We start from the raw sequence: 27417 nt of genomic DNA on the forward strand, positions 1-27417 counted from the left end.
CTTCATCAGATGCATGAAGTGGAAGATTCATTTTGGTAGGGATTTATACATGCCTACAAAAATTTCACTGTTACATTACTATGTGTAGGATCAGTACTAATGAGGCTAATTCAATCAAGATGGATGTGACTCACTCCCAATAATTGATAAGAAGATGATATATGACAGAGGTTAGTCGAACTATAGGAAGGCTCAGATTCTACAGTATTGCATCATGTAGGAACCCAAGAAACTTTCTAGAATAGAATACTGTATGAAAACACAATCTATGTACTATTTTTAAATGTTTGTGAATACAGGCAGTCCCCGAGTTACGCGGATCCGACTTATGTCGGATCCGCAGTTACGAACGGGGCCGTTCCTCTCCCTGGTCTCCAGCAGACCAGGGAGAGGAAGCAAAGCGGCGGAACACGTGGGCAGCGGGAGGGGGGGGGCAAAGCAGAGCCAAGCTGCGGAGCGCCCGGCCAGCTGACAGCCCAGACGCGTCTGGGCTGTCAGCTGGCCGGGCGCTCCGCGGCTTGGCTCTGTTTTGCCCCCCCCCCCCGTCCCCCTGGTCTGCAGACCCGGGGGGGGGGGGGGGCAAAGCAGAGCCAAGCCGCGGAGCGCGCGGTCAGCTGACAGCCCAGACGCGTCTGGACTGTCAGCTGACTGCGTCCTCCGCGGCTTGGCTCTGATTTGCCCCCCCCCATCCCCGTGGTCTGCAGACCAGGAGGACGGGGGGGCAAAGCAGAGCAAAGCCGCGGAGCACGCGGGCAGCGGACAGCCCAGACGCGTCTGGGCTGTCCGCTGCTCCCGTGCTCCATGGCTTTGCTCCCCGTCCCCCTGGTCTGCAGACCAGGGGGACGGGGAGCAAAGCAGAGCTAAGCCACGGAGCCCGAGGGCAGCAGGACAGCCACGGCGTGTCTGGGCTGTCCCGCTGCCCCCGTGCTCCATGGCTTTGCTCCGGACACCTGTGGTACAGCAGCTGGGGCGCTGCCAGTTGGTCCCGTAGCGCCGCTCTGGGCGCTACTGGACCAACCGGGCAGCACCCCAGCTGTTCTCCCCAGGCGTCCTGATTCAGCCACTGCTGGTCAGATTCAGCAGCGGCTGACTTGGGGACGCCTGGGGCAGAGCAGCTGGGGTGCTGCTGGGTTGGTCCAGTAGCGCCGAGGAGCGGCGGCGCTACTGGACCAACCCAGCAGCACCCCAGCTGCTCTGCCCCAGGCGTCCCCAAGTCAGCCGCTGCTGAATCTGACCAGTGGTTGACTACAGGAAGCCCCTGCCCCGGGCTTCCTGGAATCAGCCTCTGATCAGTTTCAGCAGCAGCTGACTTGGGGATGCCTGGGGTTCTTAAGTTGAATCTGTATGTAAGTCAGAACTGGCGTCCAGATTCAGCCGCTGTTGAAACTGATCAGTTTCAGCAGCGGCTGAATCTGGACGCCAGTTCCGACTTACATACAGATTCAACTTAAGAACAAACCTACAGTCCCTATCTTGTACGTAACCCGGGGACTGCCTGTACTTACATTAAATCCCCATGTTTTAAAACCTTACTCAAAGCACAAGCATCATCAATAAAGACATTTTACATGCCCACTATCAACTTCCTTATTCATCTGTTTTTGCTGAATGGTAAACTTTTCTTTTACAGTGCACAAGTGTGGGTTTTTTTGTTTTTGTTTTTTACTTTCTCATAACTCAAGAATGACTTGAAACATCTATCATCATCTGTGGAGGAGATTGTGCATGGAAAATGAAGTCCAAATATGAATTTCATCAGAAAGTGATGAGCAAAGGAGAACAGAGTTATGATCAAAACTGTCTTTCAGCCGTTATTATAATAGACACCATTTGTGACCATTGTCATATTTTCAATTGAGTGGCCTGCACTAATATTTAGAATCCAAAAGAACAGGTTTATTTTTTATTTATTGCTTGATGATGGATGAACCATTGTCCTTGGAGAACTTTTAAATAATGAACATTTGTGTTTTTAAGAAATATCTGTGGAAAAATGTGGCTTGTAATTTTTGCACATATGCTTTTTTCACCTTCTGTTACAGGGGTCCACTCTACACTGTAGTCCGCTGAGAATATTGTTAAACTTAATTAGTTAGTTCTGTTCAAACTGTGGTCAGAAGGATTTTGGCTGCAGTGAAAGTATTTAATGTTTCTGAGGGAAAAGGGAGAAAGGTTAGAATAATCATGGGCCCCCATTTGAGTTCCAGAGTTATACAAGGAAAACCAAGGAGGCACCCAATTTTTTGCTTATTGAAAGTCTTATCAATACTGAAGAAGTGCTTTCTTTCTCATGACTTAAATAGTTTTGTTGTACAATGGCTTGATCAGGAATGCCATATTTTAGTCAAGAAGACTAACGTCTATGTTAACTTTAACCTTAAGGGTTTTTTTAAACAATTCTTAGCCATGTTTTGCAAACTTACTTCATGCTGTCCTTCGAATAGTGTCTAAGTTTGCTCCTTTGGGTACATGTGAGCCTTTTACTTTGAAGTTTGAACCCTAGAAGATTGACTATTGAAGCAGTATCCATGTTCCTTTGCCGTAAGAAATGTTCAGTGCACGATGTTAAGAAGTGGTTTCTTCAGGACCCCTCTTTTTTCTTCTTCGTTACAATCAATAGCGAAATGAGTTGAGAATTCTCTTCTCCTGCTATTACATATTTGGTGGTTTTTATTTTTCAGTCTCAAAATTCCAACTCATGGTTTTTTAGAGTTGTTAATTTACTAAAATTTTGGCATTGATGGTGTATTGTTGTCACAGTCCTGTTGATGTCAGCAGGCACAGTTGTTCCTTGCTTTCATGTAAAGTCCCTGGGTGAAAGTTGGCTCTGCACATCTAAAAGGCATGGTGCAAAACTAGGTGGTTGGGCTGAGTAAAGTGGCTTTAGTCACCTCTGTGCCCTCCCAATAATGACCTGCTTTGGGAACTTGAAAAGCTTTCAGCAGACCTTAGATAGACCTCCAGGTCCCAGCTTGAAATGGTGTCCATATAAGACAGAACAGCTTTCTTAAGTAGTGCCTGTGCCATGGAAATCCTCTCCCAGATGCAGCCAGGGTTTTTTGGCCTCCTTTATGCTGCTCTAGCCCTTTTAGCATGTGTAAAGGGACCAGAGTAGGCATGAAGATCTCTCCCTCTCCCTAACTCCATCTCCCATACCTGAGCCCAGTTAAAAACAAATCAGAAAAAACTCTGTGTGTGATAGGTTGGATTACAGAAATACCTGTGGGGTTGTCTCCTGGTGAGGTGATCAAGCCACTTATGCTCGCTCATGTTCCTGTTCTCTGAGACTTCCCACTACCCTGTCCTGCTGGGCTAGAAACTCTGATCTCTCCCAGCGAAGACACAGAGTTGGAGGTTACTGCCCTCCCCAGCAGAACAACACAGACATTGAACAAGTGAGAACTCAGCTAATAGTTATTTACACAGGGCTTGATAATAAACAAAAATGTTTTTATTAAGTATAAAAGTAGAATTTAAGTGCTTACAAGTGAAAACAGTCAGATCAAAGTTAAATTGAAAATTAACAAAAGCTTAGCTAGTTCCATTCCACTAAGAACCATTTTAAATGCAAATTCTTACATAAAAAGCTTGAATAGCTATTTAGGGTAAGATAAGAAGTCAGAGTTGATCTTCACTCTGGCCTGGGTCTACAGTCTTTTTCAGAGTTCTTTGTTGCCAGGTTTCTTTGTATCTTCTTAGGGTGGGTGAGGAAGTTTCCAAGGCCAGCTGAAGACAAAAACTGGATTGCTTTCTATTCCTTAAATAGACTTTCCCGAAGGGCGGAAGTCCTTTGTTTAGCACTTTGCAATCCCATGGAAAAATACTAGATTCAAGATGGATTCCAATACCAGGTGGCCTGACCATCTGTCTGTCTTGGACCATCCACAGTTTGGACTTACAGAACAAAACCATTCAGAGGTTGTTGGTTTGAGTACTGAGTCATTAAGTTCCTAAAGTATCACTAATGGCACTCATTACCACATCTAGAATTAAAACCAGATTCACGCTTCATAGGTATAACTTTACATACAAGAATGACACACACATAAAAATAGGACACACAGATTCATCAAATTATAATTTTAAAATTGATGTTACATGCATTTTGTGTAAAGTGTCTTCAAGTTAGGCATATTTATATTAATAAGCTAATTTTTCATAAAGCATGAGGGGCGCCATTACATTCTGTGTTTTGACTTACATTCTGTGTAAGGTTAAGATGTGGATCACAAACACCCTGAAGCAATTGGTATAAGGTCATCTGCCTGGAAGATATTTAATCTTCACTTTTAAACTAGGAAAGATTATCAGTTCTTTTTTTTTTTTTTTTTTTTTTTTTTTTTTAATTCCTCCTATCTAGAGGCGACATTGAGAGTCACTGACACATTTTGGCTCATTGGTTTTGGCTTAAAACGTAGTCAGATTTAATCTAATAGATATATCAATGAATCATGTTCCTGTCCAAAGATTTTTTTTGTCTGAGATTCATTCAGTCATGAGATTCTTTGAAAAAAAAAAAATGCCATACTTTTTTAGCAGTGTGTGAAATGCCATTTATATCTAGGTTAAGTTGATGATAAATAACTAGGACAGATTTCACTGGCTGTGCCAATAAAAGCTCCAGATTTTCAAATTAGCAATTTTGGAGGCTTCTAATTTCATAGTTAGGCATCTAAATAAGTAGCCTGACTTTCAGAAGTGCTGAGCACCTGCAAACCCCATTGAAGTTAGTGGGAGCTGCATGTGCTAAACACTTTTGAAAATCGGGTTTTTATTTAGATGCCTAAAATTAGACACTTAAGTTTTAAATATTTTGATCTATATATCCTACAAGCAATAATATCCACAAAAAACATCTGTGAAATCTAGATCCTGGTGGCGGTCCCTCTTTACATGGTGTTGCATAGCAGAAAGTGATTTTTATGACTTCACCCCTAAATTTTTATGTTAATCTCCTATTTCTAGTTCAAATAGAACTTATATTTACATATATTTTCCATTATTGGAGGAAGCCACACTGAATAGTTTCGATATTAAAAGGCCCCAAAGTATCTTGATAAAAACTTAAATATTTTCTAACCTGTTTGTTTGTGGCATATGAAGATGGTCTGGGGGAATGTCAAATTTCTGTTCAAACCAGTGATGCCCTTGCAGATTAATCAGTACCTACTGACTCTAAAGAATTTTCAGCAGCCTTTCTTGGGTATGTCAGCACTCTGACTACCTGGAGGTGCATTCACGCATGTACACACACATTACAGAACAGTCCTGTTACCTTTATTTAACTAGTTTTCTTCAGGTACACCTTCTTAAAGTGTTGATTTCTCAAGATTTTCAGAATTTATTCTGAGATTAATGAGAGAAAGAAAAGGTTATTTCCCACTAACTGGTTTCAATTGCTATAGATTCACACTCATCACTCTTCATCCCTGCTCTTCAGAGATTTTTATATAGAATCTAAGTAGGTGTAAGAAACCAGCATCTGAGAGTCACTGCTCTTTAGGGAGTAGTCTTTGCTCTTCTACAATGTTTTGGCTCATGTGCACATCCATTCCACTTGAAGTATCAGGGTGAGTTATAAGTAGCCTTTTGTATTTTTCAATTATATTCTCTCCGGGAAGAGGATTAATAACTTTTTATCCAGATCTACATGAAAGATGTTTATTGAATCTTAGTTACTCCATAATTTGTCTGTTTTTTTAGAATCCCCAGATGCTGATATTGCTATGGAGATAGCTACATCAGAGCAGCATGTTTCTGAGGCTGTGTATGATTGTGTCATTTGTGGACAGAGCGGCCCTTCTACTGAAGACCGACCAACAGGACTAGTTGTGCTTTTACAAGCCTCATCAGGTATGAAAAGGGGATTATTGAGAGCGCCAGCGTTCTAGGAGTCACTGACAGCATAAACCACGCTGTTACAGTTACTCATTGAGCCTGGGCAAGGGGATGGGAGAGATGTGCTTCCATATGGATGACCCATGTCTGGATGACATGCAGATCTATAGATTTAAGGAACTAAACACTTGACTTCTTCTGTGGGGCTGGAGAGGAGAGGGAGGGATAGTCCAGCTCACCCTCCCTATCCTCCAAACCCTCTTGAATAATCCCCAAGGAAAACCTCACGATTGGAGCATAGGACTTTGGTATAAAAGGAAAAATGTAAAAACTACTAGCAGTATATATACCATGTATACTTACTCTGTCAGAACATAGAGCAAAGGACATGGCTTTCATGATGTAATTTTTCTTTAATTTTTTTCTACCGTTTCTGAAAGCAACAGAATAAAACCTTTTTATTGCCGAATGTGGTTATAACCATTATTTTTGTTGGGTAAAATTTGATTTTATCTTTTTTCATTGGGTGTATACCATTGTCCATTTTGCTCTTGCTCATCTTTTGTCTATACATAGTTCTGGGCCAATGTCGCAATAGCACTGAGCCAAAGAAACTACCTACCAGTGAAGAGGAGCAGATATACCCTTCGGATACATGTGCAGCAGTACATGATGTTAGGCTTACAACTTTACAGCAGTACTTTAAAGATGTGAGTATTGATATAGGGCAGTACTATCATATCTAAAAGTGATGTATAAAAATATTAATTAAATTGCCATTTGGTAATTGTATAATAATTGTGCTTAGTATAGTTAGACTTGGTCTTCCTGATTTTATTTCTGCATTTTGTTGTTTGAAAAATTAATTGAAATAAGAAGGGTTCAAAGTATTTGATTTTGATAAGCTCTTTTGTTTTTAAGTATAGGGTTTAATTCTTGTGCAGGTTAGTCTGAATAGATTGGTGGAAACTCTCTTCAAGCTGAAATTTTCATATAGTATCCTGACAATACTGGAATATAGTGGATGACATTTAAAAAGGTTGTGCGGCTAAGGGATTGAGACTTGATCTGCCATATTAGAGACCTTAGTTCTATTTCCAGTTCTGGTAGAAGTAACTTACTCAGTGGTTCTCTGATGAACAACCCATTACACTTTGTGACTGGGTGTACGTTCTGTCTATTGCAGCTCCAGCATGGGTTCCGCACAGAGTTTCTGTAACATTCTGTGCATTGCTTCCAGCAGCCCCCTTACCTCTTCATAAAACCAAAACCAGTATCTAGTTTCAGCTTTTGGAACTGGTTCTTGGTAGGGATGTTAGATAACAGGTAATAGAATAGTCAACTAACTGCATGAATTCTTAGCGGTGAGTTGACTATTCTTTAGTCCTCTGGGGCGGGGCTGACAGCCAGTGCAGTGTGGCCCTACTGCTGGGGAGCCTCCTGCCATACCGTGGTTGCTGTCTCTATATCAAAGGCGGCAGCAGAACGAGATGCCAGGAAGGAGCCAGTTTGTAAGGGGAGCAAATTTAAAAACCATTTCCCCTTTGGAGACCAGCTGCTCCACACTGCTGCCTTTGATACAAGCTCCCTGAGGACAAAGAGGGCGTGGCTGTCCCTGGCCACTGTGGACAGAGGCTGCTCTGGAAGCAGCCTCTGCCCATGGGAGTCCCTGGTTTCACAGTAGCCTCCCCTGGTCCTTTCCCCTGTGTTGTTGCCTCTGATGAGGCAGCAGTGTGGGGAGAGGGGGAAGGCAGGCGGCACTGTGGAGCTGGTGCTGGGGTGTGGGGGGAGGAGGGAGAGCTGGCTTTTAAGCTGGCTCCACCCAGAACCAGCTCCTGCAGTCTCCCTCTCCCTCCCACTGCCTCTGATACAGAGGCAGAAGGGGGAGGGGAAATATGAGTAGTCGACTAGGTTAATCAGCTAGGTTAATCCTCTCTTCTCCGCTATTCGTTCACATCCTTAGTTCTTGGTACTGAACGCTACCTCCTAGAATGGCTAGCTCAGTACTAACTAATAAAGAAACTGCATACAGTTATCCTTGTCTCTGTACAAAAAAAATAAATAAACGAGTGAAATTTTTAAGAAAGAGGACATTGGCTGAAGAGTGGATTGTATCTAAGAATCCTAGGCTCAAATGACCTCAGATTTGCAGTACAGACACTACTCTGGGCTCTCAGCTGGCATACTAGTGTTCAAAATGATCTAACTAGGCTTGGGGAGGTTAGAACATTGTGAAACAGAAAATGTGCTGCCATCTTAACTCTGTGACTTGTGGCAGGCAGCCCCATAATGTGCTCATAACAATTTGTTTCTAAACAGAGTACTGTATTGAGATCAGCTCACTTCTGGCAGCTTCTTTGATTTGTACTTGGTAGAAGGCTAGTAGTCTGCTGTGAATTTTTTATTTGTTTTGGTGTAATCATTTCAACATCAGGAAAACTTTCTTGTACAAACAGATCTTCTACTAAATGTATCCATTGACTAGTGTTACTTTTTTTGCATTGACCTGGCATTATATCGTAGAGGGTACGTCTACATTGTAAGCTTATTTCAGAATAAGTGATTCCAAAAGATATATTCTGAAATGACTTATTTCAAAATAAAGCGTTCACAATACAGAGAAGCCTCAAAATTAATCTGAGGCAGGTTCCCCTAATGTGGATGTGCTATCTCGATTTAGAGCCCTAGGAAGTATTGGGGAGAAATTACTTAGAATGGCCCTGGTAAGGAGCTATTTCAAAATAACAGCAGGGAAGCGTCCACACTGCAGCTATTTCAAAATAACTGTTTTGGAAGACGAGTTATTCCTCATGGAATAAGGTTTACAGAAGTCTGAATAAGCCACCTGTTATTTCAATATTATTTTGAAATAACGGAATTGTTGTGTAGATGCTTGGATTGTTATTTTGGAATAACACTAGTTATTCCAAAACAATAGTTCATTGTAGAAGCACTCTTAGATATGTCACCTTTCATTTTATGATGCTGTTTTGTCAATCATAGCATAATATACTTATGCTATAGATACCCTCTAAAGAATGATAGGAATGTACATATTTTGACCCATTACAATTAAAATAATTGACAAAATGCTAAACTTGGTAAATGTTTACTTGATTAATATAACTGTAAAACACATCTTTGGCAGTGTTTCATATTGCTAGTGGACATTTACAGCCCAGTGAAGTGTTAATTTTTTTTATACAGATACCGATTACATACTTGTCTCATTACAAACATCAGGGGATTTAGTGAAAAGTATTTTTTATCTAAACTCAACCTTGTGGAAGTGTAACTTCATGATCAATCAAATTTCTCCCTTCCTGTGAGGCTGAATGAGTGTTTGTAAAATAATCTAAGATACTATAATGACTCAGTGGCTTAATACTTTCTGCTCTGAAAAACTCTGATTCCAATTCAGGCATTATTTGGATTAGTTATTTCTGCTTTCAAGTTTCAAGATCTCTACTGTGCTAAAAATGTCTCTGCATGAAAGAACAAATCCTTAAATTTTTTATTGGCATAAAACCAGAAACATCTGTTAGTGTCTTGAGTGGCTTGTTCTGCTGAGCTAAGCAATAAGAAATCCTTTTGTTGATCAGCTGTGCCCTCAGCTGTAGGTGTCTTTCCTGTAATGACAAGTACTGTAGAAGGTTTCAGGAGATAGAAGGATGATTTTACTTAGTTGTGAAAATTGTTTGTAATATGAAAACCAGATCCATACTCATCCACTTGAAGAAAAATGTAAATATTGTTTCAAATGCTATATACTAAACAGTGTAGATAGAAGAAGGTCATTTTAAGTTTTTCTTAAAGTTTAACCTCTTTTGGCTGAAATGTTCTTTATTTGCTCTAAGTAAGGGGAAAATGACTGACCTGTTTTTAAGAATGGAAAGAGTGTGTGAGTGAGTGTGCATGGGCGAGAGAAATAGTGATTTTCAACAGTGGGAAAACTTAAAAGATCTAACTAATCCACAACTTTAGGCCATTAAAACTTTTTAGAATCTTGAAATTTGGCACGTTGGTATGCCGTTTCATTTATTGATCCTTTTGTTTCCACCTGTTCTGATGGTAATTGTGTCTAGGCTTCCACTGAGCAGACAATCTCTCAGTGTTCTAGGAGTTTTGCACTTGCACACATATGAAAGTATAATGGAATTTCTCTTTGAATAGATGGAGTGCTTGTGGAGCATGTTCTGGGAAGGTGCATGTGGAAGGAAGCGTTCCTTCTAAAGAAGGGTTCTAAAGAAGTCTTGTTTGTGTCAGGCACTGCACCTTTATTCACTGCATAAAATCCACTTCTGGATCGGAAGAATGAATTTTTCTTCATAGATTTTTCAGGGGTGATGGCAAATATTATTGAATTTGTCCTAATGTAACTCCTGTTTACTATAAGTAAAAAGGTGGGCTCAGTTTCCCCCATTTCATTTGGGGGAACTGAGACATAGATTGTTATTTGATGAACGTCTGTGGTTGAACTGGCAATAAAATCTAAATCTCTTGACTATCTTTCCTCTTTTTGTGGACCCCTGCTTTATTCACTACATGCACCATCCCATTTTTTCCCCTCTGGCTATGGACAATGAGCTGTCTTGGTGAATGAAGCCACTGTATTCTGGAACTCATCTTAGTTTATTATATATAATCTTACCGGATTGACCACCCAATCTGTCCTCTTATCAGGTGGAGGCCAGCAGAAAGAAGAAAGACAGACTGTGTTACTGGTAAAGGTGGTAGATTCTGGCCTTGGGGAGCTATAAAATGTTAGAGATTGAATTGGAGCAAGTAAAGTAGAAGAATGTCCTATATGTTCAAATATATAGGGACAGAGAAAAAGAGGTTACAGTGCCAAAAAAGCAAACTATCACTATGTATTTTTACATTGTCTAGTATAAATCATTGCAGGACAAATCTGCCTTAGGGTAAAACAGTTATTTTGTTGTTCAAATTTTCTCTTCTTCTCTCCGTTATTAGGACACATTTTTTTTTCAGATATAATATGTATGCATTTTAATTTTGTGATTGAAAAAAATTACTTATGAAATGAGAAATAATAATAATTTCTTATAACTAGATAATTACATGTATGTATTGTGCAAGTTTAATCAGAACTCTGTTTTTGCAGTTAATTTCTTGAGTTAGAGTGCCATTCATCAAATGTGTAGCTCTGTGATGAGGCCAGATAGGGTGCTATGATGATGCCAACAAACTATGTACCTGGGGGAGGGGCAAATGGCAGCTGAAAGCAAGCATCTCTGCTTCCCCTGTGTCTCTTGGCATGCCCGGCAGGCCAGCCCCTGCCATCTCCACCTCCCGGCTTCTGCCCTCCCTCACCAGGCTGCATCCTGTACGCCCTCCCCTTACTGTATTCCTTATAGGGATGTAAAATCCCATTTAATTGGTTAACCGAGGGGTTCTCAAACTTTGTGATATCGCAGCCCCCAACCTCTTAAGTTGCTCGCGATTCCCCTCTAAGTTGCTCACACAGTTTGAGAAACGTGGGATTAACTGGTTAAATGTAGCGTTTATCTGGTTAACAGGTTAAAGGGGTGGGTGGGCTAGAGCTGTTCTGGTCAGACTGAAGCACCCCTATTTGTGGCAGGCTCTGCAGGGCTGGAGTAGCCCCCCTTCCCAAGCCAGGTGGGGAGCTACTCCAGCTCCTCACTGATTAACTGGAACTGATTAACTAGTTAACCTTTCACATCCCTAATTCCTGACTCTGTTGCCAAATAGGATAGATATTTAATTACGCAACTGTGGACTTTTTATTAATGTTCATGATTATTCAAAACACTGTGGCATCATTGTATTGCTTATTCTAAATAACATATATTGGAATCAGCTTTTACGAAGCAAGGAAAAGTTTGTAGTTTTACAGCAAAATGAATTTTAAAAGCTCTCTGAATAACAGTGAATGCCAGAGATTTTTTAAAAGATTGCTTTGGTGCTGAAATAATGTGTAACTTATAAGAATGGAGTGTATTGGTAGGTCAGAAATAAAATTGCAAGAATTATATTGTGATACTAACCTTCACTATAATATAAAAGCTCTAACTTGGTAAACCTATGTGCACTCTATATGCATTTTAATCTTCCTTTATTCTATCACTATCCTGGGAGGCAGTTTACAGTATTATAGCTTCAATAAGAGAGTAAATTGGGTTTTCAATGGGGCAAAGCATTAGTTATATAGTGGAGGGATTATTAAAACTAAGAGCCCTAAAAAGAACCCAATTTATTGAATTGTACATGTATACATTTTAGCTGGAAATGTGTCCATTGAATATTATAATGTATATGTATCTCTCTTTTTCTTTTTAAAGAGCTCCTGTTTGCAAGCAGTGTCAATAGGCTGGGAAGGAGGTGTTTATGTACAAACTTGTGGTCATACGTTACATATAGATTGTCATAAATCTTATATGGAATCATTAAGAGTAAGTTGATCTGCATTTCCAAAAACTGTCTTGTCCTGTTTGCACCTGGTCTTGTTCCCATTGACATCAATGAGAATTTACCACAAATTTAAATGAAAGCAAGATTGAATCCCTTTTTTTTTGCATTGATTTAGAAGCCTTTTTTTGATCATCTTTCAAATAGTGTACTTTTACAAGCCCTTTTTATTTCTGTACATGTTTATAAAAATTGACTTGGTATCTAATTATATTGATCTACCAAAGCAAATATAAAGAAGAAAAGTTGAACAAATTAATCTGATTGTTTAAAATTATTGTAATTATTGCTTGCAGCTGCTGTATGTTGAGTCCTGGATAAACATTTTGTTAAAACTTGTTCTAACTAGTAAGGGATCCAAGTTCAGTCAATTATAAAGCTAATTCTGTCAGTTCATTGGAGACCACCCCAGTACCAGGACTACCTGTTTGACGATCAGATTACACTGAGCACTAGTCCCTCAGTGATCTCAGGAGTGGGGATCCGATGAGGCACATTGTGAAGGTTAAAAGGAGAAGTTACATACAGTAACTAGAGCTCTCTGAAGCTTCCCGCTCCCTTAGCTCTATACTCCTCTTCCGTATTGCTTTTGAGTCAATTGAGGTACATGGTAGTGGAGAAGAACTGAGCCATTCTACCTGGTATAGTGCCCCCCAATGACTAGGTTTTTGGCTTGCAGTTTATAGTGTGAACTAAGCTCAAGAATGTATTTCTCCTCAGACAATAACTTCTGATATTTCCCATCACTAATAAGTAGATTTGCCTTTCGTCAGAAGGAAAGTAATGAAGTTAATAAGGGAAACACTCAATCTCTGTTAGTTGCTAACAATCGGCAGTAAAAACAAACATTAAAAAACACTACCCTCCTCAATCCTAGCCCCACTATTTCCCAGTGATGGAAGGCTGCTGCACAGGTTTCTGTTGCTGGTCACCAAACTCCTTGTTCTGTCTGAAATAAGGTTAATCAAGCAGACCAAGAAAAGTTCCTTGGTGGGTGGCCCATTTCCAGAATTTGTTCAAACAAATTAGAATGTCAATTAGAAAAGATGCAGTCACTGTTTCTGTGATATGGAAAAAACATGCATATCTCTCCTTTAACTGTGGGGCATCTTAACTATGAGAATCTTCTGGAATACTTGTAAATTATGTAATCGGGATTTCATGAGACACTGTTAGTAATTAAAGTGCGCTGACAAAATTAAGCACATATTCGTATTATGCTTGGCTTACAGTTACTTGTAGATGGTCTATATTTTTACCCTCAGATATTATTGTCTATGAAATTTCAAGAACATAATTGTTATCTTTGCTGAGTTCATTTGCATCTGTTTTGTTTTTGTTTTTTAAAGAATGACCAGGTTCTCCAGGGTTTTTCTGTGGACAAAGGAGAATTTACCTGTCCCCTCTGTCGGCAATTTGCAAACAGTGTGCTTCCTTGTTATCCTGGAAACAATGTGGAAAGAAGCCTTTGGCAGTGTTATAATAACAAGAATATGCAAGATCTTATAAAAGAGGTGGAAGACCTTCAAGAACAGCTGGGAACTTTCCCAGTAAGCATCAGTGTAAGGCAGAAAGATCCTTGTTAATTTGCCTCTACCTTTTAACTTTTTCATATTTCTTCTATGACTTATTTAGATTATGAAGCCACATTTTTCCTCTTCTACCTTTATGGGAAAATTGTACTATTTTTAATGGATTTAATGTAATTAAAACATTTTAAAGGTTTATAATTTGTATGGCATTAAAATAGAAACAGAGTTATAACCAAAACATTAACAAAAATGTTTACTTTTAGAATGAATTTTTCTTAATTCCATTTATTCTTGTAATTTACATAGAACTGAATCATATTTCATGAAGCTTGCTATGTGTTTTCCAATGTAAAAACATGAATCCCCCTATAACTGGAAGCTATTTACAATATGTCTGTTAGAACATGTAAGCAAATGGATAATTAGTTTTGCAAAGAGAGCAGTTTACATCTACTCTTACATAGTGTAGCTATTTTATAAGGTCATTTAAAAAGATGTAATGAAATCTGTAAAATCATATTAGGTCTCCAGTCTCATAGGAAATGCCACTATTCAAAAGGTATTTCAAAGTAACAGTACTTCCATTTGCTAAGGATTGCCATTTTAAATGTGTTATTTTCATGTACTTGTTGCACAATCCATATGCCCCATTGACTATACTTTAGGATAGGCCAGACTAAAAATTCTATACATTATGCAGAACAGAACAGATAAATTGCTTTGTTCATCTCCCCGACTTTTAGAATATAATTTTCTATTAGATAAAATGTAGTATGATAGCAACTTGTAATACATAATTTTTACATAACATAGAAATATAAATTCATATAACTATGACAGTGTTAAGCTTTGTAATCTGGTATTGCTTTTTTATAGGTACGTAAATTAACCTATTAATGCATTTTCTTTTTTTGTAGTCTGAAACCAATCTAAGTAAGGAAATGGAATCTGTAATGAAAGATATAAAAAGTACTACCCAGAAAAAATACACAGATTACAGCAAGACTCCTGGATCACCAGACAATGATTTTCTCTTCATGTATTCTGTAGCTAGGTAGGTCCATTAAGCTGTTTTGACAGTTTTTTGCATTTGTCACTAGTAGCATTAAAAATATCATTACTAAACCCTCCAAAATCATTAGATTCGCATAACACAACAATGAGTTTTTAAAAATAATAAAATGTGGGTTTTTTCCCCCAACATTTAGGGTGCCTTCTGGTCACATTTTTACTCTAGGACAATCAGGGGTAGAATTTTATGAGGTTTTTGTTTAATTTTAATTTTTTAAATGAATTCTGAGTTTTTCATGTATTTATATAACTCCAACAGCTGGAGCTTTTGGGAAAACACACATTATTGTGAAACTTGTAATAACATCGCTAGTTGTGTGGAGTAAACTATTTGATACCTGAATGGATACCTCTAATGAGGTGAGAGACAGGACTGGAGCTCTGTACATCCTCTGAAGCACCACATCTCCACTCCACTGTGTGGAAGCACTGGCCTAACACTGACAAAGAAAATGTCACCTACTGAATTGTCACCCTATCTTCCATAGCATGTAGGTATTTCCTTGGAGATCACCCATCGTTGGGCCTGATCCTATTTAATATAGGAGAGCTGACTAGCTCTCAACACAAGTTGCAATGGTTCCAGAGTATTGTTCCTACAGACTTACTTATGTGGGAAAAGATACAATTAAAGTAAAATAGAAGTTGTTAATCAAAAAGACCATTTAATTTCTTTCTGAGTCTAGCTTATTCAACATATCTTTTTCCTCCCATTGTTGCAAAGTTATTTTTTAAGGTACTGCAACTTACAGGTTGGATCTCCCTGGTCCAGCACCCTCGGGACCTGACTGGTCCCAGCTGAAGGATTTTGCTGGACCAGGGAAGGTCATTTTTGAACCTGTACTACGGGCCCCCTGGCCCTACCGCTGGCCTCCCAGCTTCCTACAGGCCCCACTGCCCTGCTAACCCACAGGGCACAATCGCTGCTGTGGCTCCACTGGGCAGCCCAGTCCTGGGGCTACGGGCAGCTGTGCGTACTGCATGCTGGGGTTTCCTGGGCAGCCGCATGTGCCGTGCCTCTCTGGGAAGTAATTCTTGCACTGTGTGCTGGTGCTTCCAGCTCCACTGGGCAGCCTTGCTGTGTCACGCTGGGCAGCCCCTCTGTCAGCTCTCTGCAGGTAGCGTACTGCCCTTTCAGCCCTGCAGCTGTCTTTATTGCTGGCCCTCCACTGGGACTCTCTGGTCCTGCAACATTCGTGCCAGACCATAGATATTGTCGGACCAGGGAATCCCAGTTAAGAGAGTTTCAACTGATAGTTATTTTCTGCTTGAGAAATAGGGAAATTTTTAACAGTAATGATGTGACATACAAGTCTGAGAACTAGCAACCTTTTTTTGGACAGGCAAGAAACTATTCCAGTGTGGCTGAGCAGATGACATTTGACAGAAGAGCGATGATTTCCAAACAAGGATGTATAGCTATACTCTGAGTGATATAAAAAACAAAAGGAAAATTTAAGCAGTTGAACTATGAACTCTGTTATTGTTACAACTGTTTACCATTGAACACTGCCTCTTAAAAAGGTTGGGAAATTGAAATCAAAATGATAAAAATCATGGGTGAGTGTCCAGGCTGTATTGTTGTGAAATATGGATTGATAAAGAATAAACAGGATGGTATCAGAATTATGGACCCGATTCTGTCCTACGCTACTTGTCCTTTGTGCCTCTTTGGCAGCTTAAAGGGAACTGAAGTTACCATAAAAATGCAGCTAGAGATTCTGCTTGCATATGGATCCACCTGAATGTGAAAACCCAACTCAAACCACTCCTTCCCCTAGTCTTCCTCTCCCTTCTAAATGTTTTGCACTCAGATTATGGCTGCCCACATAATAGTCTTTAGACAGTACCCAGAATCAAGGATAAGGGAGTGAGAAGAAAGGTGGCCTAATGACACTAGTTTTTCTCCTCCCTTCCCCAGCTGTGTACTAAATAGAAGGTTGGTGCATCTATGGATCAATGAGCCTTATTATATCCTTAATTAATCACTTCCTGGTTTAGTAAGGGTTGCTAAGGGTAAATGGACTGTTACTTTAACTGGTAAGGGAAAGTTTCTGGGTTTGGTGTAGTTTTCATTGATGATTTTTTGTTAATATTTAATAACATTTTAATCCTCCTATGAATACATTACTGATTCTAAATATTTAAAGTTTTCATACAAATATTTTTCTGATCCAAATACTGTCACGTCACAATGAAGATTCATAACCTTGGGTGTGTCTATTATAGATCCATATAAACTATCTATTGTTGCCTTTATGTATAAAACAAACTAAGCAGTTATATGTAAAATTATTTAAGTTTCTTTAAGAATACTTGAATTGCATTTTGTTTCATAATAATTGTTTAATGATTTTCTTGGGTCTTGACTCTCACAGTAGCTAAATGTTTTACTTACAAACAGTAACTTTATTTTTATTTTATGTATGGTAAAGATAATTTCAAACTATAAAAGAGTTATAGTATAAGCCACATAAATATAATCAATACACTATACTGTATACAAGAGTACACAGTTGAAGTTTTCTTGTAGCTGTTAGCTCATAAAATTGTTTTAGAAAATTATTTTCTGAAATGCCCTTTTAAATGCAAATGCCTATTTATAATAACATAAAAGGTATGCAATATAGACTATATAAGTGGGAACACATTTTAAAAATAAATTGAACAGTCTGTGCTTTTGTACTAAAATCTACATTCAGAATTCAGTGTTTCTGTGAGACTTAAAAATATCCAAGACCAGAACAATGTTCCAGTGTTCCTTCTATTGCTTTAGAACATCCATTAGGGTGGGCAAAATAAAATTCTCTTCCATCCATGACTGCTGTTTAATTCTAATTTAGGACTTGATTCAGCAGCCCAATTGTGCACAGAACTCTCAGTGAATTTTATCTGCATAAAGATTCTAGAGTTGGAAATTCTATGATCAGAAGCCTTTATTTTAAAAGCATTTAATTTAATCTTAACATTCTTATTTCTATTGATAGTATGATTATGACCTATATAGGTTAGCAGTTCACCTCCTTGCCTGAAGGCAGGATTGTTCTTTGTTGTTTTTTCCAGTGTCCTGTTTTGTGTAATTTTAAATGTCTGCGCAATAGAGTATTCACCACTTCATTATAAAATAACAGAGTAATACTTCTGCAATCAAGAAGTTTATCTTGGTATTCACTATAAATTTTCCCATCTTAATCCTATCTCATTTTTTCTATGTCTGTGATTTCATTTTGTAACACACTAAATAACTATTCTGGGTGTTGCTTCTATTTGTAGATTGTTACCTTCTTGCCAACTTTCCTTCTTTTATAGTCTGTCTTAGTCAAACAATATATAGATAGTTCAGTATTATTTTTAATTTGTTTCTGCCTGTGCAAAATACACTAGACACTGTGCGCTCTTCTGTGTTTGTACAGTCTCAAACATGGACAAATAGAGAGTTGGGTAAAGGCACAACATAAAGTGGTCAATATAAAACTTGGTCACTTCCTAATAAAGCACTTTTCAAAAATATTATATTATTATACCCAGTGCAGTGAATGTTCATCCTTGTCTTTATTAGCTAGTACATTAATCGTAGAGTCTCTGAATCATCATGCCTTAATCAGCCTCTTGTACCATTTTCTGTCAGAAGATAGGCTGGAATACTATCTGTAGTAAGAGTCCTTCACCTGGAGTCATCTTCCAGGTAAGAAGAAATGTTAAAGCAGAGCTGAGAAGATAGTACAGGCAATAAGTGAAGGGGCATTTGGGCAGCCATTTGTAAAATGTGGAGTGTTATTGGCTGAGGTGTGGTATCCTAAGATAGCCAGTGGTAAAAGTATGAATGCAACACATTTTCCTTTCCCATAACTCTCTTGCTATGTAGACACATGAAAGTAGAGGTAAAGGATTAGAATTACAGGGATTTCTGCAGCTGTTAAGTGAGAGAGAGCTGGTTCTTGCCAGCTCTCTCAGTACGGTAAAACTCCGATGGTCCGGCACCATCAGGAACCCAGAAGTGCTCCGGGCAGCCGGACCATTGGAGCTGCTCTGTCCCCAGCTTCCCGAATTCAGCTGCTGCTAAAACTGACCAGCGGCTGAATCCGGGAAGCCGGGGGCAGAGCAGCTGGAGTGCTGCCGGGTAGGTACCATAGCGCTGCCCCTCGGGGCTGTGGAATCAACCTGGCAGCACCCCAGCTGTCCCCGATTCAGCCGCTGCTGAAACTGACCAGCGGCTGACTACAGGAAGCCCGAGGCAGAGCTGCTCTGGCCCGGGCATACTGGAATCAGCCCCTGATCAGTTTCAGCAGCAGCTGACTTGGGTACACCTGGGACAGAGCAGCAGGGGGGGCTGCCGGGTTGGTCCCACAGCGCCGATGTGCGGAGCTCCTGGACTAACCCCCTCAGCACCCCACCTGCTCTGTCCCAGGCATCGCGGTTCAGCTGCTGTTGAAACTGACCAGCGGCTGACTCCAGGAAGCCCGGGGCAGAGCAGCTCTGCCTCGGGCTTCCTGGAGTCAGCCGCTGATCAGTTTCAGCAGTGGCTGACTTGGGTACGCCTGGGGCAGAGCAGCTGGGGCGCTGCAGGGTTGGTCCAGTAGCGCCGCTCCTCGGCGCTGTGGGACCAACCCAGCAGTCCCCCAGCTGCTCTGCCCCAGGCGTCCCCAAGAGCAGCTGGGGTGCTGCCGGGTTGGTCTCCCCGCGCCAAGGGTCGGCGCTATCAGACGAACCCGGCAGCACTCCAGCTGCTCTGCTGCAGGTGTCCCCGATTCAGCCGCTGCTGAAACTGACCAGCAGCGGCTGAATCAGGGACGCCTGGGGCAGAGCCGGACTATCGAAGGGGGGGGCTATGAGGGGTCTGGGACCAGACCCCTCATAGCCCCCCCTTCTGATAGTCTGGCATATTTGATAATCCGGCACCCCCTGGGTCCTAAAGGTGCCGGATTATCGGAAGTTTACTGTACCTAGATGTTCCGGGGCCCATGCTTCCTGATCTGTCTACAGCAGGGGAAGCAGCTATTTTAGCTATTGATAGTCTCTTCTTTGTTTTGCCTAATCTCTTACCTGCAACCTAAGTCTGTTAGGGTATGTCTACACTACCCCGCTAGTTCGAACTAGCGGGGGTAATGTAGTCATCCGCAGTTGCAAATGAAGCCCGGGATTTGAATTTCCCGGGCTTCATTTGCATGAAGCCGGCCGGCGCCATTTTTAAATGCCGGCTAGTTTGGGCTCCGTGCTGCGCGACTACACGCGGCACGGACTAGCTAGTTCGGATTAGGCTTCTAATCCGAACTAGCTGTACGCCTTGTTCCACGAGTCCGAACTAGCCGGCATTTAAAAATGGCGCCGGCCGGCTTCATGCAAATGAAGCCCGGGAAATTCAAATCCCGGGCTTCATTTGCAACTGCGGATGACTACATTACCCCCGCTAGTTCGAACTAGCGGGGTAGTGTAGACATACCCTTACTCCATTTGCACCATTTCCCATTCTTCACTGGTGTTTATAGTTTTACTACAGTGGAGTGTACTGTATGTTGTACTGCCATGTTGTACTGATGGTTGTCATTTGTGGCAGCATCTTTTAAACCACTTCTGCTGTATTACATATGGTAGATCTCTGCTTTGTTGGATATTTAGATAAAGCCTTTGTCAACGTACGTATAGCTGACAGCATAAACACACAGCACTCCCCTACCTCCCCCACTTCCAATTTCACTGTCTCATAAATGCTAACTTTTTAAAGAGAGGAGAGAGGCAGTGGTGCTACTGGTGGTGATAGTGGACTTTCCTATTCTAATATTTGTTCCTGTGAAAAGGCAGAAGAGGGGCTGGTTCTTGAGACGTGCTTTCCATCAAATCTGTCCCTCCTATTTAAAGGCAGTAGCAGAAGGATAACTTATTTTATCCCTGTATTTTTCTGTGTACCGATATTTTCAGATTAATTGGAGATCATAGGCATGAATTGAACAAGGTCCCTTTCTTGCAGCAGAAGGAAGCAAGAGGTGAGCCAAAGCAGCCTCCCGTCTCAGTTTCTTCAGTGGGGAAGGCTGAGCAATCTGAGGCTATGTCTAGACTACAAGCCCCTTTCCAAAGAGGCTTTTTCGAAATAATCTTTCAAAAAAGTTTCTTTCAAAAGAGATCATCTAGACAGCTACCGGTATTTTTGAAAAAGAGAGCCCCTTTTTCAAAAGATAACACCCAGGCAGTCTGGATGCTCTCTGTCGAAAAAGCACCATTTGTGTTCTATAATGCCTTTTTTCGAAAGAGCACTTTCGGAAAAAGAAGTTATTCCTTGTAAAATGAGATTTTCTGTGGTCAAAAAGCTGCTTTGTTCTTTCGTTTTAATTTCAAAGGAACATGACAGCAGTCTAGACGGAGGTGAAGTTTTTACGAAAAAAGATTACTTTTTTCGAAAAAAACCTGTAGTCTAGACACACCCCATGTGAGGCTGTACTTCCTACTCCCTGTCCCAGTGAAACATGGAGAGGCTACACTTCATTTTGCTTTTTTTTAAAGAGAGATGGAGTATCAGGCTGAAAGTTGCTGATATATCTTACTTTTCATTGAGGGAAGAGAGAGAGTGGTGAATTGGATTGAGAGACAAGTTAACTTTCTACTGTTCTTATTTAGGGTATGGTAGGTGCCCCTACTTTTCCATCAGTGACAGATTAGCAGGTGAGAATACAGCTTTACTTACTCCCTCAGTGGGGATTTACTACAGTGCCTAACCCATAGGCCCTGTAGTATGGATAAGAATGTTAATGGGGATGAAGAGAACAGTTCAGGTCTCTGTCCAACAATTGAACCTGTTTTGGGGGTAACAGAAGAGGGCTGGCGTTTCTGCTGTGGAGATCCAATACACTGAAAGGAGGTGCCTTACTCTCTTGGGAGGGAAAGTGAGTGTGTGCACAGTACGGGTGGGGGAGAATTGTCTGTCACCAGGACTCTCCTCCTATATAGTGTAATACTGTGAGCACGTCTTGTTCCATCAGATTTGTCCTTGATGTTTCCTGTTGTAAAATTGTGTATAGTGAAAGGAAAACTGAAAATTCAAGCTATGACAAATTTGTCCTTAAGAGATTGAGTTACTATTTCTGATTATCTGATTAATCATTTAAATAACATCTAGCAAATGTCCTTGGTTTTAGTAGTAGAAAACTGCCATTAATTTACAAATTAGTCATCTGAAGATTTGTGGAAAGAAAACATTTGTCTCATTTATATTCACATGATGAACTAGCACGTGCTGATATACACTTGCTATTCTGCCTACTAATATGAAATCCCTGTCCCTGCTTCCTTGCTGGTAGGTTTTTAGAAGTTCAGTGAGCACTGCAAATCGCCTGAAGAGTGGAAAATTCCCCTGTCACACAGATGCCCTTATCAGCAGCTACCAGATGGAGCTCTGAGCAGGAACATTATCAGTGTTAAATTGCTTTTTTTTTTTTTTTTTCTGAGTAGAGAGGATTAAAGCATTCCTTCAGAAATGGGTGGCATGAGCTGCAAATGTAGGGATATTAATATTTTGAAATGTTACTATTTTAGAAACAAATGAGAGTACCTTTACAAACACTGTATATCAAGAACCTAGTCATTCCTTAAATGTATAGAGCTGACTTTTTCCAAAATATTTTATTTTGAGTGACATATTTATGTTCTCTTCATCCTGTAGTTTAGCTTAAATATGATTATACATAAATTTCTAAAATAGGTTTTCTTGCAATTTCATGCATCTGACGAAGTGGGTCTTTGCCCACGAAAGCTTATGCTCCTACTCTTCAGTTAGTCTATAAGGTGCCACAGGACTCCTCGTCGCTTTTGCAGATTCAGACTAACACGGCTACCCCTCTGATACTTGCAATTAGTGATATTCAGTCAAATCAGACGAAGTCTGGAAATGTTATTTAATTTCAATTATAATATATAAGGAAAAAGATTGCAGTTTGAATTAATTTAGTATAATAGTACTTAAGCATAGTTTTGTTTTCCTGAATTGTAGGAATGCATGTTTATTCGTTACAACAAACTTTCAGCATACAAAATGTAAATTGCTAGGTCGGTGTTTTGTGGGTAAACATCCAACATACAATTCCAAAGTCAAAAATTGTTGTTGAATTTGGCAAAAAATGGTGTCTAATCATCAATATATTAAAAGAAGTAAAGTGTTGATATAACATGCAGGGATTTTCGTTGCACAACCCCCAGCTCATGTTTGAGTTACACAGCTAAATCTCAGTGCCTTTCACTGAAAATTTACCTCAACAGCTTCCAATAATATTGCTACTAAATAAAGGACAGGGCTTCTATTGTAATGGAATTAAAATATTCTGAAGATGAAGTATTTAATTTATGTTGTTTGTTTGTAAATTCTGTGCCTCACAAAGGAAGCCATATGCCTCAATATATCTTATTTCTTAAATGTTGTTGTTTCTTGGGTTATAAGTTGTCTTTCCAGATTTGTACAAATATTCCACCAGTAGCATTTCATTGTGAAAGTGTATGAAAAAGATACATGCAGCAAAAAAATATATTTTGTTATCTGTAATACACTAAACACTATAGTTTTATCTCCTAAGACCAACCTGTTTAAATCACAAAAGTATTACATTTTGCAATTTTTAACTATCAGATGTTGTTTTTATGTAGCCATCTAGGTAATGCACAGCATTCTTCCCAATGGTGTACAATGCAAATTTATGGAACCTCCTTTTGTGTATAGAAGCTTGAATGCTGGCGTTCCATCCTAATACCTTTCTATTTTTCATGCAGAACGAACTTGGAACTTGAACTGGTTCATCGAGGAGGCAATTTATGCTTAGGTGGAGCAAGCACAGCTGGAAAAAGATCTTGTTTAAGTAAGTTTAGTTTATTGTGCGGTATAAAATTATATTAAAATTAAACAAGATTTGTGAAATTTAGTTTAAAATAAAGATGCTGCCTGTTCTTACAGTTTAGCATATTTTCTGGATCCACTATTGTCAACTTTTTATGCTAGAGCTTTTTCAGATAATTTCTGGTTTTGTTTACTGTAATTTTGGTTAAGAAAAAACAGAGATATAACTTACCAAGACTACCCACAAAGAATATTAGTGAATCGTATAGATAATCCATTTGAAAAGCAAGTATCATTATAAGCATATAATATCATTTAAATGACATAAAATTGTGTAAACAAAGCAGCTATAAGCATTTTTAAAGCATAAGTCCTGGCTGCTATTGCTAGTAAGTAAAGATATCCACAGCTTCATGTGCTTTTGTAACTCACACTAGAGGCACACATTGCCTCTTTAATGGAAGAGCTGGTAGTGACACCTATATTTAGTTTTCCTAACTCTTGTCATTATAGAAATTCTTGTGACCTTTACTTTGAGAAGCCTTTAGAGTTCCATTATTTTCAGAAAGTCCTTGCTTTTTGGCAAGGAGACCTAAGAAGCGCTTTTTCTTTCTCCTATGAATTTGCTGAGATACAAAATGTTCATTATCATTTCCTTTCTGTGGTTTACCTTTCTTAGGAAGGTTTGCCAAAATAATAACAGCACATTGTGAGGCCGAACTCATGCTGAAGCAGATACTATATTGGGAAGGCTAGGGAACTATCAGAGCAGCACTGGGTGACGCTTTCTATCCAGACGAGCCCATCATCCTAGAGGTCTATGCCCACCTCTTGAGCACCGCGTGGATCAGGCATTTATGCCAACCATTGAGGTGCAGTATATGTGTGTGGTGGAAGGGCTGGACTCTGTCACTCACTGATCACTAAGACCAGGGGGGCCAATAGCCACCCCGGACCTCAGATAAAGGTGGGAAGAGCTGGTTCCATGCCCCCAGAAGGGGTGGGACCTCTGGTGGAAGGGGCAGGGCTGAGTGCAATTAGTCTTTAGTGCCGCACAGACCGCAACATCCCCCCAACCCTCAGAGCTGTTTGGAGTAGTCTGAGGCTCCCTTTACTGCCACAGTAGCAGCAGTGCTGTCCAGGAGCTCCAGGCCCTGGAACAATTGCCCCCTTTGCCGCCCCACCCCCTTCCCTGTCAGTGGCCTGGCAAAGATCCAGGACCCCGTGTTTCATTCCCCTTCTTTAAGTGGAGAAGGTGGTGCCTTTTGCTTTCACCAGCCAAGGTAGCTAGTTCTATAGTTTAAGCGGTTTCAAATCTCTGCTGCATTGTTGAAGATTTAGGTTCACGTTCTGCTGATGATGAATGATGAGAGGGTACAGTTGTACATAACCTTTCTCTTTTTAAAACACATCCTAGCATTTTAAAGATAGGGAGGAAATACCAGATTTACAGTTACCCATGCAACCTTAATTCTGGCCAATTGTGTATTTGCATTATGTTATCTTTAGTAACATAATCACATACTATTTTGTACATAAAACCAATGCCTCGTTCAGCCCTAATGTTTGGGTGCACAAAAAGGCAGAATTAAATTTGCTTGAGACCAGGGTCTGAGCCAGTGCCTTTGTGCACCAGCTCCCTTGTTCCTTACAATGATGAGTGGCAGCGGGGAAGATTATGCTGCGACCCGGCGCGAGCCAGACTGAGTACTTCAACTTCCTATCCTTATCGACAAATCAAGTAGTTGACAATAAATTATCGACTACTCGATTAGGAAAGTAACTGCATATTTACATCCTTAATTCCTAGCTTTGTTTCTGACCGCATCTGAATGTCTTGAGTGAGTCATTATGCCCTAGCGAGTCATTATCCAAATTTAAAACTGGTATAGTGGGGATTTTCTCTCTGTCTTTTACCCACCAGTGCAATGGATATATTGCCTCTCTGACAGGGTTGTCATGATGTGTAACATTTGTAAAGTGCTATGGAAACCTTCAATGAAAGTCTCTAAGTGAAAACTATTTATGGACTCCCTGGGACAAGGATTGCGTCTTGCTATGTATAGAAGACACAGGACATGAGTTGAGGGACAAGGATTGCGTCTTGCTATGTATAGAAGACACAGGACATGAGTTGAGTGTAATCCATTAATAAATGATGACAGGTCTTTGATAGTAGCAATCTGCCCTTTTGGCCCACATGGCTATCAGTGTCTGTTCATGCTCTGCAATTTTAATGGTTCTGAATTAGGATATTATTTTTAAAGTTGGAGAAAGTGGCCTGTTGTCATTAAGGAATATTTTTATCTTGAGCCTTGAGTCTTTAGTAATTGAGATTTATCAGCTCGTTAGTTTGTGATTTTTTTGGTGTCTGATAAAAGAAAAATGAAGTAAATTCACCAGACCTTAAAGCACAGTAAAAATATTTGACATGTTGTAGTATTATCAAAGGAACATATTGCTTTTGCCTATTTAAATAGTATATTGTATCACTTTCCTTATATCAGTGTTTTATCACCAGCACCTAAATATCAGCTAGTATTGAAAAACACCCTGATGAAATGCAAAATCGCCTGTGGATATACTGTTAGTCTCTTAGGGCAGCATGTAACTTTGAAATTAATGGATTTTGGGGAAATTAATGGGGAAAAAATTGAAAAATAAATCAATAAGTTTGATCTATTTGAAAAGAAAGGTAAAGCAGTTTATGCCTCAGAAATATGCCTTACTAAAGTAAAACTAAAATCCAAACAACCTTGAGACTACTTATTTTATGATTTAAACAAAAAGTTTCCAGTGTGTGTTTTGTAATGTGCTTTTCAAAACAACATTCTGATTGTAGCTTTTATTTAAAACAAAGGAGAAATTTTTAAAATAAAAATATATAAGAAAGACATCCTCCAAGGATTCTGTATGTAATTTTAATGTAAGTTCTCTGTTTTGCTTATACCCAAGGTTCAACACAGATGATCCACATAATACACATTTAATCAAAAATAGTTATTCATTTTCAGTCATATCAGTATAGGATCTCTGGACAAATGCAACATTTTAATGTGAAGTTATGAGAGTTTGGGCCATGTTACACACAAGGGAAAAGAAAAGATTTTGAAATGAAGTTCTGTTAACTTTTTTTTTTTAAAGTGATTGTTTTTCTACCTTTTTTATAAATATAATTGCATATTTCCTAAGATTGCATTGCTATTTTTATTAATAGTGTGTGTTGAAATTTCAGTGGAGCTTCTTCAGTTTCTTCAGAACAGTCCTAAAATGTTGTCACATTATATGACGATATGTGCTGTTAGCCGTTGCTGTAGTGGCTGCACTTGAAATCTGAGTTGCATAATCCTTGCATATTCATAATTTATGTACAGGTTGTACCTCCCTCAACCAGGACTCTCTGGTCTGGCAGCGTCCATGGTCCAGAAATACCACAGATGTTCCTGGACCACATAGTCCAAGTATAGGGAGGCCTGGCCGTGGGGCAGTAGTGCAGCAGAGGTGACTGGCAACTCAGCCGGGAGACCCGTGTGGGAGGGAGGGGGACAGGTTGGACAGCAGGGAAATCTGTCCCTGGTGGCAGCCAGGTAGAAAGTAGCAGGGGGCCAGTAGTGGCTTCACAGCTCTGGCCCTGGAAACAGCTAGGAAACTCTGGCCCCAGCTGTACAGCTCTGGCTCCTGCACCAGCTAGGGAGCTCTGGCTCTGGGTGCACA

At 40.0% G+C, this 27417-nt stretch overlaps 1 protein-coding gene across 5 annotated transcripts in view; it reads left to right on the top strand.

Annotated features, from left to right (window-relative positions):
- UBR3 (ubiquitin protein ligase E3 component n-recognin 3) overlaps window positions 1-27417 on the top strand; it is a 242138-nt gene that overhangs the window by 146997 nt on the left and 67724 nt on the right. For 3 of the 5 annotated variants that reach the window (XM_075933593.1, XM_075933589.1, XM_075933591.1), the window contains 6 exons: window positions 5704-5853; window positions 6415-6548; window positions 12162-12272; window positions 13638-13850; window positions 14738-14874; window positions 23640-23725. In XM_075933593.1, coding sequence (XP_075789708.1) covers window positions 5704-5853; window positions 6415-6548; window positions 12162-12272; window positions 13638-13850; window positions 14738-14874; window positions 23640-23725 — 831 coding nt within the window. The remainder of the gene's footprint in view (window positions 1-5703; window positions 5854-6414; window positions 6549-12161; window positions 12273-13637; window positions 13851-14737; window positions 14875-23639; window positions 23726-27417) is intronic. The other 2 variants (XM_075933590.1, XM_075933592.1) reach the window with 1 other exon arrangement.

This window comes from Pelodiscus sinensis, chromosome 7, assembly GCF_049634645.1.
Source record: "Pelodiscus sinensis isolate JC-2024 chromosome 7, ASM4963464v1, whole genome shotgun sequence".
Lineage (NCBI taxonomy): Eukaryota > Metazoa > Chordata > Testudines > Trionychidae > Pelodiscus > Pelodiscus sinensis.